The 18,598-nt window shown below is 42.4% G+C and overlaps 1 protein-coding gene across 1 annotated transcript; it reads right to left on the reverse strand.

Annotated features, from left to right (window-relative positions):
• Positions 1–14,386: 14,386 nt before the first annotated feature.
• Positions 14,387–17,502, reverse strand: GDF5 (growth differentiation factor 5). Its single transcript, XM_009813154.2, has 2 exons — positions 16,869–17,502; positions 14,387–15,255 (listed from the first exon to the last, which is right to left on the reverse strand). The coding sequence occupies exons 1-2, from the start codon at positions 17,500–17,502 to the stop codon at positions 14,387–14,389; spliced, it is 1,503 nt and encodes a 500-aa protein (XP_009811456.1).
• Positions 17,503–18,598: the final 1,096 nt, after the last annotated feature.

Here is an 18,598-nt window from a genome sequence, read left to right on the forward strand (position 1 = left end):
TGGGGAGTGGGACAAAGGCTCTGTATTTTGCCCAACGATTCCATGCTGGTCTCAGAATGCCACCTTGTGAAAACTGGGTGTTCATCTAACCCCAAATATCATTTTTAAGAAACTAATTTTTACATGAAGAAGTGTGGTCAAAATGTTCCAGGCTGGCTATGATGCTTAGATGATTTGCTAGTTTTAAAATGTTTGCCCTCACTTGGGTGTTCTAGGCTATGGTAGAGACTGAGACTTTGATTCTGGGTTGTTATATTATTCCTTGGTTGGCATAATTAATTACAGACATTTGCAAATCCTGTAGGTATGTAGCTAAAAAGATCATCTAGACCATCCTCCACTTCCAGTACTAAATGTACTTAGACCTCTCTCATGCATGTTTCTCTGACCTGCACCTAAAAATTTCAGTAAGGGGATTCCCAATTTCCATATGAAGCTCGTTCCAACCTTTCACTGTGAAAGTTTTCTCATACTTAACATAAAGATGCTCAGTGTGAGCCCCATTCTTCTCCCTTTGATGTCAAGTTCCTAAAGGTATTAGGTAAGAGCAGAGTTTGGCTAATACTTTAAGAAATCAGCCTCAGGCTATTTGCTGGGAGAAGCATTGTAGAGATGTGGGGAAACTCTTGGTTGGCTGTTTGGGAGATGAGGCTTCATATCACCGCTCTGCAAGTTTTTTTTCTTATATAACCTTTATCATATTACTTGTTTTTTCACCCTGTTAATGGATAGACACGTATTTCCTTGCAATAAAAGAGAATGAAACAGTTTTGATGGTTTTTTTTAAGTAGTTTGTTGTAGTACCGTCAGAAATAAGAAGCACAAATGGGCACATGGAGACTGTATTGTCAAAAATACAAGACGTAGTATGGTGAGCCAGCAATCCAGGTCTTGTGTGGCCTCTGCTTATCTCTGCCTTGAGGACTGCTTATGTCTTTCAGAGTGAGCAATACAGTACTGAAAAGACAAAGGGACCTGCACCCAAGAACTTAGCACAGTGAGAACTGCCTGATCTGCCAAGCTGGAATCTCCAGGTTAAATCTTTCCTGAAATTTCCACTTTTCCGACTTCAGAGACAGGCACCTCTGTGACCTTTTCTGGTATTTTTTACTTGCACATTTCCTCCTCTTCAGCAATGATGATGTTCTATGCAGACCACTCTGCAGACTTTCTGTGTGTAATTCACCAGGAAACAGATTTTCTGTGTGTTTTTTTAATCTGTGTATTTCTGTCCACTTTCAAAAGACTCTGCATACAGAGGTCCTTGGGCTATCGCAGTCCTGAGATTACATATGCATTTAACCTCTCCCAAGCTGGTTCAGTGGTCATCACTGCAATTCTATTTCTTTTTTGACTTAATTAACAAGGAATGATAAATAACTTCTAAACAAAGGCATTTAAAAATATTTGATATTCCTGTCCTCCTAATTTTCTACCAGCACATAATTTTATTTCAAATGTTATCATAGAACATGCTTTTTCCGTTTTCACACAGAAAAGCAGACTTATCATTTTTATGCAGGCCTCTGTTTTTGTATTTTAAAATGTAACTATGCAGGTTAATCAACCATTTTGAAATATTCTAAATCTATAAAGTCCCATAACAACTTCTTGTATTTTTCTCTTCTCAGTCACATGAAGAATCAAAATCAACTTGATAAGGCAATTGTTAGCCCAACATTTGCTGGGGAGAGCTCCCTTCTGAAAAACAAACATACTTTAGACTAGGGCAAAAGTACAGATCTTTCAACTTCCATCTTTCCTCTGCTCAGTGTAGAATTCCTCTCTAAGTGCAGATTTTAAAATTATATTCATTTTCCTTCTTAACCACCTGCTCCTGCTTCCACAGAAGAAAAGTCAAAGGAAATCTCATGATCATGTGAGGAAACTGGATCTCTCCATGTTACCTGGGACAAGCAGGGCTGGGGCACTCCAGATAACAAGAGGGAAAGTAGTCCATATGGGTATTCCAGGACGCTCTGGAGATCATGATAAAGAGAAACCCAACTGCAAAAACTCAGTTCAGGTCCAGCAGGTCTTATTAACTCGGGTTCGGTGCCAATACTGCAAGACTGCCAGCTGGCCCCTGCAGCTATTTGAGTGTCTTTGCAGCATACTTCCCCGGTGCTCCGGGTTCTGAAAGGGCCTTGTATGTACCAACAGAGCCAGTGCAGGTCTGGCATTACATCCCAATGCACCCTTTTAGGGCTTGAAGTGTAGATCAGTGATAACAGGCCCTTGGAGCCCTGATATATGTGGATTGACTTCTTCCAGAGCTTACTTGGATGTCTCTGCACTGCTCTTACCAGAACTCTGAGTTCCAGAAATGCAGTGAGGGGCCATCTGACCGCATGGGGAAACGTAAGTTCCACTGGTTTTCTAGTTCTGGCTGTGTACTGAAGGAAAATGGCATTTCTAAGGTTGAACTGGTAGTTTATAATGACTTTGTCATTCTTCACTTTCACAAAATTTTTCTCCTTTGCATACAGAGTAAATCTGGATACTTTGAGACCAGGTCCACCCTTAGGATGACATTACAAGCTGACAAAGAAATTTTAATGGAAGCTAATTATATTTTTAGCAACTTAGAGATGCTTAGTCCTCTCCGTAAGACTGAATACTCAGTTTGGGATGTCAGTGTGCATACATTTGCTACTGCTGTTTCCCAGGATAAATGCTATTTAAAAATATGAAAATAAGAGAATTTTTCGATAAAGTACAATTACATTACATTGCATTATGGACCTCGAAAGGTTTGGCAAGTATGGAGATCAATTCCCTCATCTGGAATTCCTTGGCTAGGGGTGCAAAGTGGTCCGTGCTCTGGTCTCCAGGAGGGAGTTACCCCTATCCTGCACCAGTGCTGCAGGAGGAAAAGCAGACATGAAGCAGAACAGGCTCCTCAGTGCTGCACCTCACGGAGTTTGGTGAAAGCTAGCAAGCAAAACCCGAACTCCATGACTGAACTGTTCAGGGGAAGTAGAAATAGGACCTGATTACTTTTTCCAAGCTTCTATATCCTAGTGGCTGCTGCTACTGTTAAATGTGATAAACTCCTATTTGTTCACTTTAGCTTGCCATCAGTGCTCCCTGTTTGCTGGGGCAAGCCCAGGACGTTTCCCTCCCCACCTGTCAGACTTGGAGTGTGCTTTGGCACCCTGCCATTGCAGAGTCTCAACGACTTGAGCAGACCGCTTCAGAAACAAGACATCCCAGTACTTAAGCCGCCTTTGCTTCATGAGCTTTTCTTCCCATCTGTATGCTTTCTGAAGAAGAAAGTGTTTGCTGGTCAGAGAGGTTTTCCACTTGCGCCTCCTTCAGCTTTCCATTACCGCTAAGAGGTTATATGGGGTGCAGTGCTATACACTGTACTGTACTATATGCAGAGGTGTTCAGACTTAATTTATTCCCTTCTCCTGGATAAAGATTATTGCAGCTGTGTGTTTTGGAAAACTATCAATGAAGGGAGTTCAGCTCATACAACACACTTTCAATAGGGTACTGTACTCTATATTTCCAGGTTCTGTTTTAATTACACTTGCATATTACCTTGGAGGAAGCTGAAATCTGGAAAATGTTTTCTCATATACCATGTCTTAAACCTTCCTGACCTTCTGTTTTATACCAAGTACATTTATGTTTGTGATGAAAACCATCTAATATGGGGCAAGGTTTGGCTATCCGGGATAATCTGTCAGAGGCATGCTGTCAGTCCCTCCTAGCAAAGACTGAGCAATTTTCACTAAGAAATGTCCCCATCATCCCTCACCCCACCACCTTCCAGCAGTCATTCCCTCTTCCCTCCCTTCATGTGGCTCCCAACAAGAGCCACAGGAGCCGGCCACATGCTGTGAATAGGGCAGAATAGTGGCCCTCTCCTGTGGCAGCAAGAGGCTCCTGCTGCTCTGAAGAATCCTTGAGGGACTGAGCAACAAGATGGCTCATGCAGTGTCAATGCAGCACGGGAGCCCTCGGTGTGCCTCACACCACTCCTGCCGGGCCAGGGAAGCCAGCACTGCTGTTGAGCTTCTGTATCGTCTGCCCTGGAGACCACTGGAAAAAATAACAGCCCAATGTCCAGAATTAAAATCTCCTCAAGACAGCCAGCACTGTGCAGGGAGAGCAGGGCACCGATGGGAACTTTTGCATGCCACGTACCCTCTGGCCAGGAACAGGCGCTTACAGGCAAGTTACAGAGGTGCCCTATGGACTCACGGCAAGAGGTGCAAACCTCCTTAAGCGATTGGAAAGTATGTGCTTCTCAGGGCTGACAGCAGAACAAAATCTCTATGAATCAGGCATCTGCTCCAGAGCAGCTTTCAAGTAACCTTTAAATCCGTGCCAAGGAGAGCACATCTTGATATTCACATTCTCGGAATGTCTGGAGAATGTCCTGAGAGAAGGGGTTTTAGCGAATATGTGTGAGCAGCAGAGGATCTGTCAGTCCCCTGCCCAGCTCTTGAAGCCCAGCACTTCAACATTCAAGAAGTGCAGATTGCTGTCAGCATCTTTCTTCTATTACTTCTCGAAGAGCTCACTCCTCCCGGAGGCACAGGAAGGTGGTGAGCCCTCCAGCCTGGGACACAGGTCTCTGCTCCTGAGTCTAGCGCTGACAGGGCTCCTGAGGTTACACCTTTACTCGTCTCAATGCTGCGCCCTAAAAAGCAAAGTGACTTTTACTTCATAATGAGTAACAGCAATTATATAAATCTTGTCAAGCAGGAACTTTTTAGTGGGGCTAAGCTGCTTTTTAACTCAGCTGTAAACAAGGATTTTCAACTATGAGGCAAGAACTTATGAAATGGAAAGTTTTTCATTAGAAAGCGGTGATTATGGAAAAGCAGTGTTGGTCATAATAGAAGGCTGAGTTTGAACTTCTAACGTGATGCTGTAGCTGAGAGGGAAAGCTGAACCCTGGACTATAATGAAGGTCAAAATCCAGTAGAAGTACAGAGTTAGTAGTGTCTCTGTGGCATTGATGAAACTGTTACTGCAACATTAAATGAGTTCTGGTGTTCACACTACAAAATGTATTTGGAGAAGTGAGAGTCTAAAGAAAAAAACACAAGAAGAAAAAAAAATCTGGTAAGGAAAGTGCACAGCAAAAGCATAACTAAGTTGATCTACCTCTTCCATAGAAAAGAAAAAAAATTAATCACAGTCTGCATAGGTAGAACAATGCCCATGGGAGTAAGTTTTTTCATGTAGCAGACAAAGAAGCCAATTCACTGATTCAAAGTGGAAACTGGACAGTAGGTAGAAATAGCTGCTTATTAAAAAATGAAGTGCTAATATTCACAGAATTAGCTTAGAGCTGAATGTGGTGAGCTTTTTAAAACTTTCGGTCTTTAAATCAATCCTGGATCTCTTTCCAACTACATAATACCCAGCTATTACGTAGCGTCATTTAATTCCAAGGAACTTTAAAAATAGGCTTCCTTTTAAAAAAAAAATTGGTGGGAAAAGAGAAACCACTTCAGAAAGCCATGCTCCTCTAACAGGACAGTGGCCAAAGCCCTGTTAAGTCCTACTCAACGGATTAAGACAGGAGGTCCCACTGTACTAGTTCACTGCAAGTTTGGGGCTTCATACAGAACATAAGAATGGTTTTGCCAAATCATACTATGGATCCATGTAGCCCATCTCCTGTCGGCAACAGCAGATCCCTAAAAAGAAAATAAGGACAGGACAAATGTGCAGCGAGGTTTTCCTGGCACAGCTTCTCAGCCTCCAGCTACCAGTGGCTCAGAAAGTCCCACGGACTCATGTTCAGCAGCTTTTCATGGATTTTTCTTCCATGAACTTATTCAGTGTTTTTAAATGTACGTAGACTTTTAGCATCCAAACCAGGGTGTGGTCAGAAGTTCTGCAGCTGGGCAACACTGTAGGAATCAGCATCTTTCTGCTTGTTTCAAACCTGTCCTGAACCGGTGTCATTTGGTGCATTGTGGTTCTTATTTGGGAGAAAACCTACTCCCCATTCACATTCTTAGCCCTCATCACTTTCCCTTCTTGCCCCAGTCACCTCTCACTGAAGGGCTCCAGTCTATCTAATTACTTCTCTCACGGAAGCTGTTTCGTACTTCCAGTCATTCTGATTACCCTTCTCCAGCTCTGCTGTATCACCAGTGTTCAAGAGCCGTGTAAATCCCTGGAGTGCCTGCATATTGTTTTCTCATTTGTTCTCTGTTTCTCTCCCAATCCTAAAGTTGTGTTTGCTGCCTTGATTGCTGTAAAAACTGAGCTGACATTTCAGGGACTCAGAGGTAAAATTTTTTACCTAGGGTGAGCAGAGCTCATCAGGCTAAATGATCTTAATTGTTCTTCCTGCCCTTATTGCCTGTGAATTAAACTACCATCCTTCAATCACATTGTAAGATTCAGTCAGTATCAACAGTCCCATAATTTGCTTATAATTGCCAGGTCAGCACAGTGACCTTTTATAGTACTGAATTAAATTCCTTTTCTCCTGAGTCTCCCAAACCTCTGGAATTTCCCCAGAATTCCAAGATTTATTAAAAATCAGTAGGCTTATTGGTGCAGGTTAAATGTTTTAAAACTCTGACAACGCCAGCACATGCTCCTCATCACTTTCTTATCTTACTGGCATGGGGAATATTTCATTACTGTTGCAAGAAGTGAATTATTTCTTATGGCTTTTTTTCTTACCAAAAACATAATAATGTTTTGGGAGACAGACAGCTCCACTGTGTATACATTTTGAGATAAATAGCAGGTCATTTTTCTTAAAACTCCAAAGAATCAACCTGTTTTTAAAGTTCCTATGCATCAGAAAGATTACGGCTTACATTTTCTGGAACTTATTGATCAAATATTATTCACACAACATTATTCCATAGGAAAAAAAATGGAGTCATCAATAAACTTGTCCCATTTCTGTAATATTTCTGCCTGCATCTGAGATTCGTCTTCCATCACCGACCCACACCAAGTGGGTTTAATTCCAGTATAGATGCTATGAACCGAAGATGTGTGGACTGTAGGCACTAGATGCTCGAACATCTCAGCCTTGACTGAACCTGGGCACCAGGCTATAGCTCAGGGATCTGTAAAAATACTGTGACATGTATCATCACTGGTGTCAGTGACACCTTCTTGCAAACGCATTCATGTGCTAGAGTAGCTGTTTGGATGCATGCCCAGAGCCTGAGTATCAGCTATGCTGCTGCCAGTCGCTCAAGTCCTTTCTTTCTCTCCTCTCTCCCTCCTCACACTCGGTATTTCTTGCCTGTAGGACTCATCCAGCATCTGTTCTCACAACATACCTAAAATATCAGGCTGTCTGTAATACAGCTGTTTACCTAAGGACCCAGCAGTAAAAGGAATCAGTTGAATGTGGAAGCATTTAGTACCAGTCCTTCCTCTGTGTGATTTATATCAGAAATCTAGGTCAGATCACCTACTCCCCAAAGGGTGCACTCCCTGCAAGGTGTGCTGGGGTAGATGTCTATCTCAGCCCTCCTTTGCAAGCTGTCCAGCTTCGTATTGTAGGGTGCAGGCAGGAATGTAACTTTCCCAAGCAGCAGTCCTAATGCAGCTGCGCAGTGGGAGACATGAAGAGTTCCCCCCCCGGGTGCCTCCAGCCAGGTAGAAGTGCAGCAGGGAGAGGGAACTGGGCCCAAGCCCTCCACACCATGGGCAGGTAAAAAAAAAACCCAAACCAGGGACTATTATGTTTAACAGGAGCCTCTCCACTGTTTTTTTTTCCCAGACAGCAAGACCCTCTCATGCCTACAGCTGAATCCCAAAAGGGCAGAGGGACCCAATCTACAGGTACCTGTCCCCAGAGAGGAGACTCATTTGGGGCACGGTGCCTGGTGTCACCCATCAGCTCCCTGCTCAGCACACAGACGCTTCAGTTCACTCTCCCAGGGCCTGGCTCTTCCCTCTGACTTACTGGGAAGCCACGTATTTTAGTGCTCTGAATCAGCCTGCTGGAGCCAAGGGCTGTTGCGAAAAGCACTAAAATGCCAAAGTTAGGCACTCAAAGTGACTGTTCAGAGCTGCATGATCAGTCTTTTTAACCTCAGGCTGCACATGGCTTGGAGAAGACAGACTGCTTGTCAGCCTGTGGCCCAGCAGTGAAATTCATGATCTGTCTGAAAATCTCGTAAATGAAAGTGCCTGATCATCCAGACTCAAGGCTTCTCAGCTCTGTTGCTTTGGACCTCCCACAACAGCACAGATGGTCACAGTCAGTATTGTGCTAAAGCTACCGCTGTTTCTGGCTGTTCAATGCCACTGTCACAAGGTACTTGCCTTTGCTGGGCTTCAGCAGCCTGCTCTTGCCCTAAGCCTTCAGCAGCGTCTGGACCAGAGGTCTGAGTAAAGCCCTGAAAGCCACTAGCATGAGAAGGGCAGGCAAGTGGAAAGAAAATAGAATTACTCACAGCAAGCCCTCAGAAAAAGGTATTTTTCCTGGTAGGCATGTAGACACGTCTATTCCCACCAGCGGCCCTGCCACCCAACCCATCTCTTGTTCCGTTTGGGTGCACATTCACTCTACAGTTGCTCCTGCATCCAGTCCATCTTATCATCCAGTCTTTCACCCAGTCCTCAGCCCCTGCTGTCCTCCGCTGCTGTGGGACTGCCTATCTGCTGCCCCCGAGAGCCGCTTCTGCCCGAGTCCTTTTTCCCAAGCCGCATTCCCTCGAGTGTTTCTTTAGAGCACCTTCTCCTGCGGCATGTGCTTCTCCCCCAGCTACCAATAGCCTTTTACCCTGTCTAGCTGGGTTCCTGTCATCTGACCGCTAACTGTGTGAGTTAATGCATTCTTTGCCATCTAAAGTTTATGAGTCTTACTGCACCTTTGCAGAAAAGAGAGCTCCCATGAAGATATACAGCCCCTTCTCTAAGCCCGTGGAGGACCCAAGTTGTGTCTCTCTTTCCGGAGGAAGATTAATGTTTTGAAGCCATTTGCATGAACAAAATGAAATGTCTCTGGTTTTATCAATAAAAGGCTTATTTCTGACTTTATGCCATGATAAATGGCATCTTGTAAAAAACAGGCAGACAGTAACTGAACGTGCAGAAGCAATACCCTCATTTTAATGGCATTTCTCTGGCGATACAAAGGGCAGCGTCTGCTCAGCCTGGATTCCTGGATGGCAAAGCCTGACACAAGATATTATAGCAAAGAGATTCTTAGAGAAAAACTGGTGAAAGGAGCATTTTCTGTCCCCAAGGAGAGGGTCAGCTAATTAATCACTATTATTATTAACAGAGTCATTTTTTCTTGACAAGTGTGCCCTTCAAAATGACATCAGGGAAAAGTGAATCCATTTGCATTACTTCAGTTAGCCAAATCATTGCCGAAAGTTGAAACTAGTTCTGAAAACAACCCCCAGCAAAATAGGGACATCAGTGACCTCAGAATGACAGAATAAATGGGCTATTCTGAGCACTCAGCAAAGTGTATTTACTGCACTGTATTTAGTGTTTTTCAAAAAATGTTAAGATTTCCTTGTTTATTAAATTTGTTGAGAAGCAATGGAATATCATGCAATTTTATTTTTAAATATCATTTTACTACCCAACAGCAACAGTAAATTCATAAAATAACACGTGATTGACCAGGACTACGGAGTAAAAAAAAAATTGTTTGCTTTGTACATTCTTATTAGTCTTGGCTAAGATGTTATAAAAGCAGTATCTTTTAACACCTTTTATTATACAAGGGTCAGGGGGGTTTTATGTTTCTTAAAGAAAGCTTCAAATAGCCCACATAGCGGGTTACTGCATCTTTCATATGGCTGCTGTATAAACAAGCACATTTTACACAGGAAATGACATAACCATGTAAAAGTGTACATGGAGTTTAGGCACATATTCAAACACTAATGGGAATGCATTGTTTTAAATGGCATACTTTTATGTTTACCTATTGAGCTTAGTACCCATATTTTAGCCAAATACAACAAAAATTATCCACACATACCTGTCTTATAGTGTACTGTTTATTTGAAATTTGGACCTTCACAAAGACTCTCATGGGACAGATAATGACCCTAAAAAGTAAATACAAATGAGGCATTCTCAGTGAGAGAGTGAAACCTGCCATCATAAAGGTGGAAAGCTGAACTTTTAACCTGTATTGCTTTACAGCTCAGGTTTCTGTGCGTTTCTACCATCCAGTTGCTAACACCAGTTCACCCATGGGAAGAAAGCCGTAACAATAATTTAGGGTGTCTATCTTTGCACATTATATAATGACCAGGCTAAAGAAAGTAGTGCCAAACTTCAGCAATTTCAAGGGTCCTCTGTTTCTCTCCAGTTTCTTTGCTGTCAGCCCCGGACTGTGCCCTATCCCTAAACCTCTGTTTTCAGAGAGGAATGAGGGTTGAGTGAAGTCCACCTGGGTTGTACTTTTGTGCTTATTGGTGATAATGGATGTTTGTAATGGCCACCATTCACATATCTTGGGAAGTTTTGATATGGGTTTCTGTTCTCACGCTGGATAACTGAAACTGCAGATTTCCATGTAAAGTCTTGACAAGATTTGCAATGGTTTGTGAGTAGAAATTGAATGGATATGTGGAATTCAGAAAAAAAATCACAGCTCACTGTGGCAGCATCTTTTTGTTGCTATTGAAATTTTAGGTGAATTAAGAATCGTAGAATCGTAGAATCATTTAGGTTGGAAAAGACCTTTAAGATCATCAAGTCCAACCGTGAACCTAACCCCGCTATAACAGAAACTGCTTTGAGAAGAGCAGTGAAAGAGGTCACTCCCTTCAACACTGTACATTTAAGTGATCATAACCATTCAGTAAGTATCTTATAATTAATTACAGAGACAGAAGTCTGCGCCAGATGATCCCAATAGCTCAAACAATACACCAGTAAAGCACCTATAGGCTAGTATACATTTACACCATGGTGAAAGTCAGTAGACCACTCCAGAATAAAATAGCATTGAACTGGAATTCCTAGAGTGATCAAACAATTTCAGTAACATAAATGCAAAAAGAGACTCTGGACATGGCAGCACTGGTTTATAACCACTGTTAGAAACCCAGGATATTCAATTTGAGAGTTAAAAGTGAAAAAACTACCCTAACCCAGCCACCTACTATGCCCACCATTATAACCTCCTCACTCTGAGCTGGACCAAACTTGAGTAGTGCCAGGACCGTCCCTTCTGGATGTCACCACATTTGAGCTACCAACTAAGCAAAGTGAATGTCATGTTACCTCCTAACCACACACTTGGGCTGAAATTGTTTCTCTTAGGCCAAACCCAATATCTGGCAATTTTGACGCCGTAATAATCCATTATAATTCTAGCATTTTAGTGTCTGTAGTTTCAAATTTGTTTAAACTGATACTAAAGGCCTACTAGCGTTGGGTTTTTTCCTTTTCCCTTCAAGGTATAACTACTACCTACCTAGCAGAATTTTGGTTTTTGAACCATTACCAAAGGGTGTTTTTTAAGACTTTAGTATGTCAGTATTTCTTTTAATTTTTCCTCCGTTCATACTGTTTGCTTTGGGATAATTGCAAAATCTTAGCATTTTTCTTTCCATTTAGATGCTGGTACATACTCAATTTAATTACCATTTACCTGAATCTTTGTCTTGCTTTATTCATGTATTGAGAAATTCATACAAGGACAGGAAATAAGAACCTCAGAGAGATACCTACTAGGTTTTAAAAACTTCTTATCGTGACCAGCCTCACCAGGATCCTCAGGCTGATCAACAGTTCTGCAGTGTGACGTGTATAGCAATTTTCCTCCTCCGATTTCCAAACTGTCATGCATTGCATGTAACATCAATGCTACCTTCCTCCAAAGCTGTTGCAGCATCTCATGAATCCAGATGGAACTGAAGCAAACTGCCCTTTGCAGGCAGTTATAATCCCAGGAGTTAATTTGTCTGTTAAGACAATTCAAGTGAATTTAAATAGGCAGTATTTGCTATTTTAACCTGATCACCCTGAGCCATTGAGGAATGTGCCTGTGTGGTTAATAAATGGTACGGCACAGCTGTGTCTGTCATATGTAAGAACAGAGATTTCACTGGGAATGTGCCAACAGGCATATGCATGGGGAGCAGCACTCTTTCACACAAGGAGGAAAGGAGACAGTCACCTAGAAAACAGCCAGGAGCAAGAAAAGAACTGCTTGAACAGAATGGGCAAAAAAAAGTCTGAGATGCCCTCTTGGCTGTGGACTTGGCAGGAGAGTGTTTTCTCTCCTACTGTAGCAATGGTAAATCGTATCTAAATAAGATGGTAGTAAAGCTTAGCATTTAAAACTCCGTGTTGTTTTGAAAGTCCTACGAGACTGGCTGGTGATAAGCAGTTAGTGCAGGGGACAGTAGCTGTTGCTTGAGCCCTAAGACTCCATGAGGATGAGGAAGAGCAGGACCTGGGAAGCGCACACACTGAGAGTCCAGAAGGGAGACAGAGGCGCCCTAGGGACGGCCCTGACCCACAAAATAGACCCATAAGATGCTAAAATTTCTCATGCACATGTTACAACGTAGCTTCAAGTGCTCGTCATTCTACACGCCTGTTAACCTGCTAGTTAGCGATTCGCCCTCCTGTCAAGTACAGCATTCCGACCCACCTCGTTTTGTGTTCTCACGTGGCCTGCACCAAGCAACATCAATTCCTGTGGTTAGAAATCACGGCGCTAAGCTATTACAAAGAGATCATACATATGAAAGCTCCCTGCGGAGCTTTTTCTGTATCACCGTGCTGTAGGTTATGGTAGATGACAGGTCTGCCTGCACAGGGGAATGCCATGTGTCTGGCAGCAAGGCCTCTTAACCAGGTGTTTTAAGCTGGTTAAAGGCTCAGCCGCCTAGAGAGTGCAGGAGGAAGGGCAGAGCTCTTTGTCACTGTTTCTCCATGGCTATTGACCTGGAATTTAGGATGGTTTGCCGCTAGCACGAGCTAGAGCACACCCAGCCTGGGGTACTGACCAGGAGGACCTCAGGGGCCATATTCAGCTCCCTGCCGCTGCCCACACCAGTGATGCTGTGCAGAGGAGAGTTCAGATCCAGGAAATAATGTGACTTGATGGTTTAACTGCGATGAAACAATATCAAACCTTAGCATTTATACTTTATAGTATTTATTGATAAGCTACTTCAATAATTTCTGGTGGTTCTTATGGCCTTTCTGATCCATCTACAGTTGAACATCTGGTACCTAGTTTTGTAGGTGGAAACATACACAGAGTAATCCCACAATAAATTTATAATCCATGTCTAGAACAGATAAAAGGGATATGCAAACACACAGCCCTTGGAGGGTAGAGTAAGAGGATACCGGAGCTCTTTTGCAATCATCTGCATAATTCATTTTTGCCCCAGATACATCAAGTGATAGTGTCATTCCCCACCAGATCAAACCATGCCATACTTTCAGATCTTTCTTCCAACGTTTCCACAGTTTCTCTCTGTGGCAGCAGAGTTAGAGGCAAACAAAATACATGGACATGTTTTGCATACCATTGGTATTCTGCTCCACTGAAAAGTCCCTTTCACTCGTATTTATTGTACAAAAACATTAAACACAATTTCTTAATAGCATTATAATTATGCAGAGTTGGACAGCTGGACACAATGTAGCACTGTGTCAATAATTTATTACATCTTATGCCATAATTGAACACTTTTACTATGAGCATTTGAGAACAACTTGGACCTTACACAGAGTAATATATCTTGCTACATAATAATGGAAAGGTGGATACTTAAGAAAGATATGTAGCTTGGAGGAAAACATACATGGAAGCAAATACCTCCTGCATCACCTATCTCCACGTAAAACTTAAAACTAAATCATCATATTATATTTATTGACTCCTTTTTATATATGCATAGTTTCAAGAGCTAATCAGAAAGAACTCATATTACAGTGTAACTATTTACACCAAGATAGGAGCACACCAGAACACAACCTTCTCTTTTAGACATCAGGACTCTTTTCTTACATTTCTTAATGGACAAAGCACGTGGGACTCAGACATAAATTCAGTCTCAAGAACATTGTTCAAAGGATCAAACAGGTCATATCCACAGCTCGCTGATACCATCTTTACCCACTGCCTTGAGGCTAAAAGCAGGCGATCTAGAGGTGTGGAGGTACAATCATCTTCTCTATCATGGACTTCAGTTACAGACACTCTCGTGTCGCCGAGACAAGGCCTTATATCAGGCTGCATGACAGCATCCAAATACTATTGAAATATGCCCACGGTGGAGAGACATATAGAAGCACTGGATTTATTGCTACATCCTTGTAAACATAGTTACCCTAGAGGTAAGAAATCTAGTTAACCTTGTTTGAGGAGAGGGTATGTTCAATGTGTCATATTACCTTTCATAACATATTCACGTAAACAACTGTTCTGCTACCTACAACCACACGACTCCACCACCATGTCCTCATACTGCTTGTAGACCACGTTGTTTGCAGAGTCAATGAAAAGAATGCTAATAGGACTCAACCTGGTTGGCACACAGCAAGTTGGGGGTGTCGATTCGGGGTCCATTGAGTTCATTAATGTTTGGATAACTGCATGATTGGTGGGCTCCAGATGGGATCGAAGGGGGAATTCACAAAGCCCTTCGCAGTGATACGCTTCATACTCTAGAGGGGCTATTATCCAGTCATCCCAGCCCATATCCTTAAAATTCACGTGGAGGGCTTTTCTGCTACACCTTGCCTTCAGATTCTTAGTGGGCCTCTTCCCTTGCCGTGTTGCTAGAGGAGCTCTTCTCTTCCGCCTCTGATTGAATAAGTACTCATAAACAGTTTTATCATCTTGGCCGGATCTAGCTTTGATTTCATTGAAGAATAAGTCTCTTTTTTTGGTCCTCCCAAATACCAAGAAGAGAGCCTTTTCATTGACCTGTCTTCCTGTTCTATTAAATCCCACACTCCTGAGATCAACAGCTCTCCCCCTGTCAAAAGTTTCCAGTTCAAAACACAAGTTAACCAAGTTTTTAAAGTTCCTGAAAAGTTTCCAGATGTCAAACACTTCCCACTTCGGTGTATCTGTGATACTGACAGTACGAGAGTCCAGGAGTGTTGCTGCTTGTCTGTTTGTAGAGCAACTAAATAATTTCACTTGGGAAGTTTTTCCGGAAGAATGAGACTTCCACGTATCAGAAGGCTTCTTCCTCAATATTCGAAGCTCTGCTCCCAGTAAACCATCTTTTTCTAATGCACTGATGTCAAAAATATATTTTTGTTTTCTTATAGTTGGCGCTCGCTCGTCTAAAAAAAGCACACACATTTTTAAATGTATATCAAGCACAGATCAATATTGGTTATTCAGTTCTTAATGGTTCTCCTGAAGTTTGCTCATAAGCCTAGAAGTTTCCTTAATAAGCCCACCAAACAGAAAGAGCAATTTTTGTCTAAGGGATCAGCTCTGTGCAGGGACCCAGAAGAACTCAGTGACTCAACAGGGAAAAGAGTTTCTGAGTTTGCCTTGTAGAAATCTCATTTCGTTCACCAGCAGGCATTTTCTAGCTTCAAAGTAGCAATTAGCCAATTGAAAAATAGTTCTTTTTCAGGGCTGAGCACTCACAGGGCCTATTCACTACTTATATCCTACTTAAATTACCGAAACAGAGCTTCAGTGGTGCCCAGGCCTCATGCTGGCTCTAAACATGAGCAAATTTACCCTTAGACAATACAATAGTGAATTAGTCCTTTAAAACCAACATCCCCCAGGAACTGCCAGACACAAGGATAATTGCCTTATTAACTTAACTCCACATGATTCACAACTTTTTCAAATTGGGCAGAAAAACATACCTGCCTTTAACCTGACGTTACATTTGCTTGGTTAAGCTCATGAGCAGCACTAACAAGGAATATGGCTGAGGCAACGTTTTAGCAACGTTACATTAACAATGCCTTCCAGTGGAGAGCTGAGAACCTGAATGCAGCACTTGTGAGCAATGTATCATCCCTTCCCAGAAGCTAAGCTATTCCTAATTAAATGGCAAGCAAATCCAGTCCTGGCTGAGTCTTCCATCACCTTTACCTTATCAGCTGTAGCCTGTGTTGCTTTCTTAAGTACATGACAAAACTCTTACTAACGTCACTGGAAGCAGCATGGGGCTCTCCAACCAGAGCGGTAAGGTGAATATCATTCTTTGGGAGCCTGGTTATTTCTTGTGTGAAAGCAGACACTAGTCCAAATTTCAGAAGAAGTTTGGAAACAGAATGTTGAACCGCAAGTTCTGGAGTCCCAGAAGTTATTTACTCTTGTTAGTCGGTGCTTAGCTGTGGGCTTCTGTGGACAGAGGGTTGGTGGTACCTGAAAGCATGAGCTTTGAGCTAGTTCAGGTACACCCACCCTATGCTATAATGAGTCCTGTGTCTACAGTGCAGTTCCTCACAATTCTACCTTGAACAAATCAGGCTCACCCTTTGATACTGAAACTTGCGGGTTTTTTTCACAGAATAGCCCTGTTCTTAGCATATCGTGTGTTTTTAGACATACTTTCCAATAAAATCTAATGTTAGCAGTTTCCAGGAGCTAGTTACGGAAAGAAAATAAGACAAAAATTTAAAATGTTTTTAAACACCTAAGCATGCAAAGACTGATTGATTTTCAACAATATGCATCTAAAATGTATTCTAAATGTTTTGCTTGACTGCCACACAACCATCTAGTTCTGCCTCTAAATGAATTTTCCAAGATAAGGCAGGAGGACAAAATCTGCAGCAAAGCTGTACGATTTCATTTACATTAGAAATAGCTATTTGACTTTAACAAAGTGTGAGTATTTTCTAAGACTCTTTACATGTATAAGCACACTCAGACATCTCTCTCTGTCCACACACACACACGCACACACGAGCTCCTTTCTTACCTTGTCCTTTGTCTATAAAGCTGGTTATTGTATTGGCAAGTCCAGCCTCCAGTTTTACACTTCCATTAACACCTTTTCTTTCTGCATCTGAGAGAGTCCTGTACAAAGAGAGCATGTATTCATGTGGCGTTACAGGGGGATGTCTGAAAGTTTCCTTAGTTTCCCTCTGGGTTACAGGCTCTTTAGTCTTTTTGGTTTTGAAAGAATCAGTGTCAGTACTGCTTGTGCCAGTTTTTTTCAAAGCCACCTTGCTGCTAAGATTTTGAACCTTTGGAGTCACTGTCCTTACTCCAGAAGGTCTGCTGGGGAGTTGTCCTACCTTGCCCTCCGTGGCTGCTGTTCTTGAGAGAACCTTCTTTGATTCATCGTTCTTGGCCAGCAGAGCTCCAGCCTGAACAGCACTGCTTTTAGTCCTAGCCTTTGAGGTCCCAGTACTATATCCATGGCTTGCGGTCCTCAGTGTACCTGCCCGTGCTGAGGGAATCCTCTCTTTTCCTTCTGCTTTTAAAAGACCTAGTTTAGATCCTGGATTACTCTGGCCTGCTTCAGAATTACTCAGCGCTCCAGGAACTAGATCCAGAGACAGCCAAGTCAAATGCCAAAGCAGTAAAGTGAGAAAATGCAGGATTTTCATCCTCTGGTCTTCCTCTGAATGCCACTAAAGAAAAAATCAGAAAAGGTTCCTCCAGTTTGGCAGAAGAAAACATGAAAGAAATTAAAAACCAAAGTCAGCAAAAATGGTTTTCGTTTGAGATTAAAACATTTCAAATCTCGTTCAATACTTGTATCCAGTCCCATAGTGGAAATGCTCATGTACTCAGATACGATCTCCCCTGACTTCAGTTGGCAGCTATAAAGAACTTGTTCTTGAAAAGAGAAAGTTTACCACCTCGTTTTCTTCTGTAAAACTGACTGAAAACTTGAAGGAGTCCTGTTTAAATCCAAGGGGTTTTTTTTCCAAGAAGGAAGAATGGCGTAATGCTGCCTCTGTGTTAAAAGGTTTTTTTAAAGTTTTGAATCCTTTCCAGTGAAAATATTTCACACACAGAGACCTGCAGGTGCTCAGAAATCTTTTACAAACCTGAACTCAGGAATTGGAAACGGAATTCCAACAAACCTATTTAATTACTCTCTGATGTCATGCTGTCTAAACTAATTTAACTGCGATATATTTCTTTAAAAAAATCTTCTTTACCCTTTTCATTAGCATGAGTCATACTCTGCCTCATGTGAAACAGCTCCACAGGCTCAAAACTCCAGAGGATGTCTTTTCAAGTGGCAATAACAACCTCTACCTTAGCCTTCGATGAACTTCACGTGTAAACGGGACAAACTGCAAGATCAACAACAGAGACCTGTCATAGAGTCCACTGGACACATACATTAAAATACCTAAGTATAATTCGGTTAGCTCTTTTTCCAGAGAACCGTAACAGTGGCTTCACTTTGTCCTCCAGTGACTGAAGGGCTGAGCTGGTAACGCAGGCGCTTAACAAGGGTAAAGTTTAATTTTAAACAAACACAACACGGCCATGCCCGCAGTCAGTGTATTTTGGCGTGTTTATTGCTATGCTTTAAAAAAAAAGAAATCCATGTCAGCCCAGTTGGAGAAGAAGCTTCTGCCGGTGGGGATGCCCTGCGGGGTGGGCGGCAGCGCAGCGCGGGGCAGCAGTGCACCCTGCAGGCAGCCAGCCTCCTCCGGCCGGAGCCACTCGGGGAGCTGGAGGCAC

Source organism: Gavia stellata, chromosome 20 (assembly GCF_030936135.1).
Source record: "Gavia stellata isolate bGavSte3 chromosome 20, bGavSte3.hap2, whole genome shotgun sequence".
NCBI classification, from domain to species: domain Eukaryota; kingdom Metazoa; phylum Chordata; class Aves; order Gaviiformes; family Gaviidae; genus Gavia; species Gavia stellata.

Bases quoted from the DNA above. Each gene is read 5' to 3' on its own strand.
- GDF5 (XM_009813154.2), bottom strand. From the start codon at position 17,502: ATGAAAATCCTGCATTTTCTCACTTTACTGCTTTGGCATTTGACTTGG. The intron at 15,256-16,868 runs GTAAGAAAGGAG...TGCTTTTTTTAG, and splicing joins CTTTATAGACAAAGGACAAG to ACGAGCGAGCGCCAACTATA.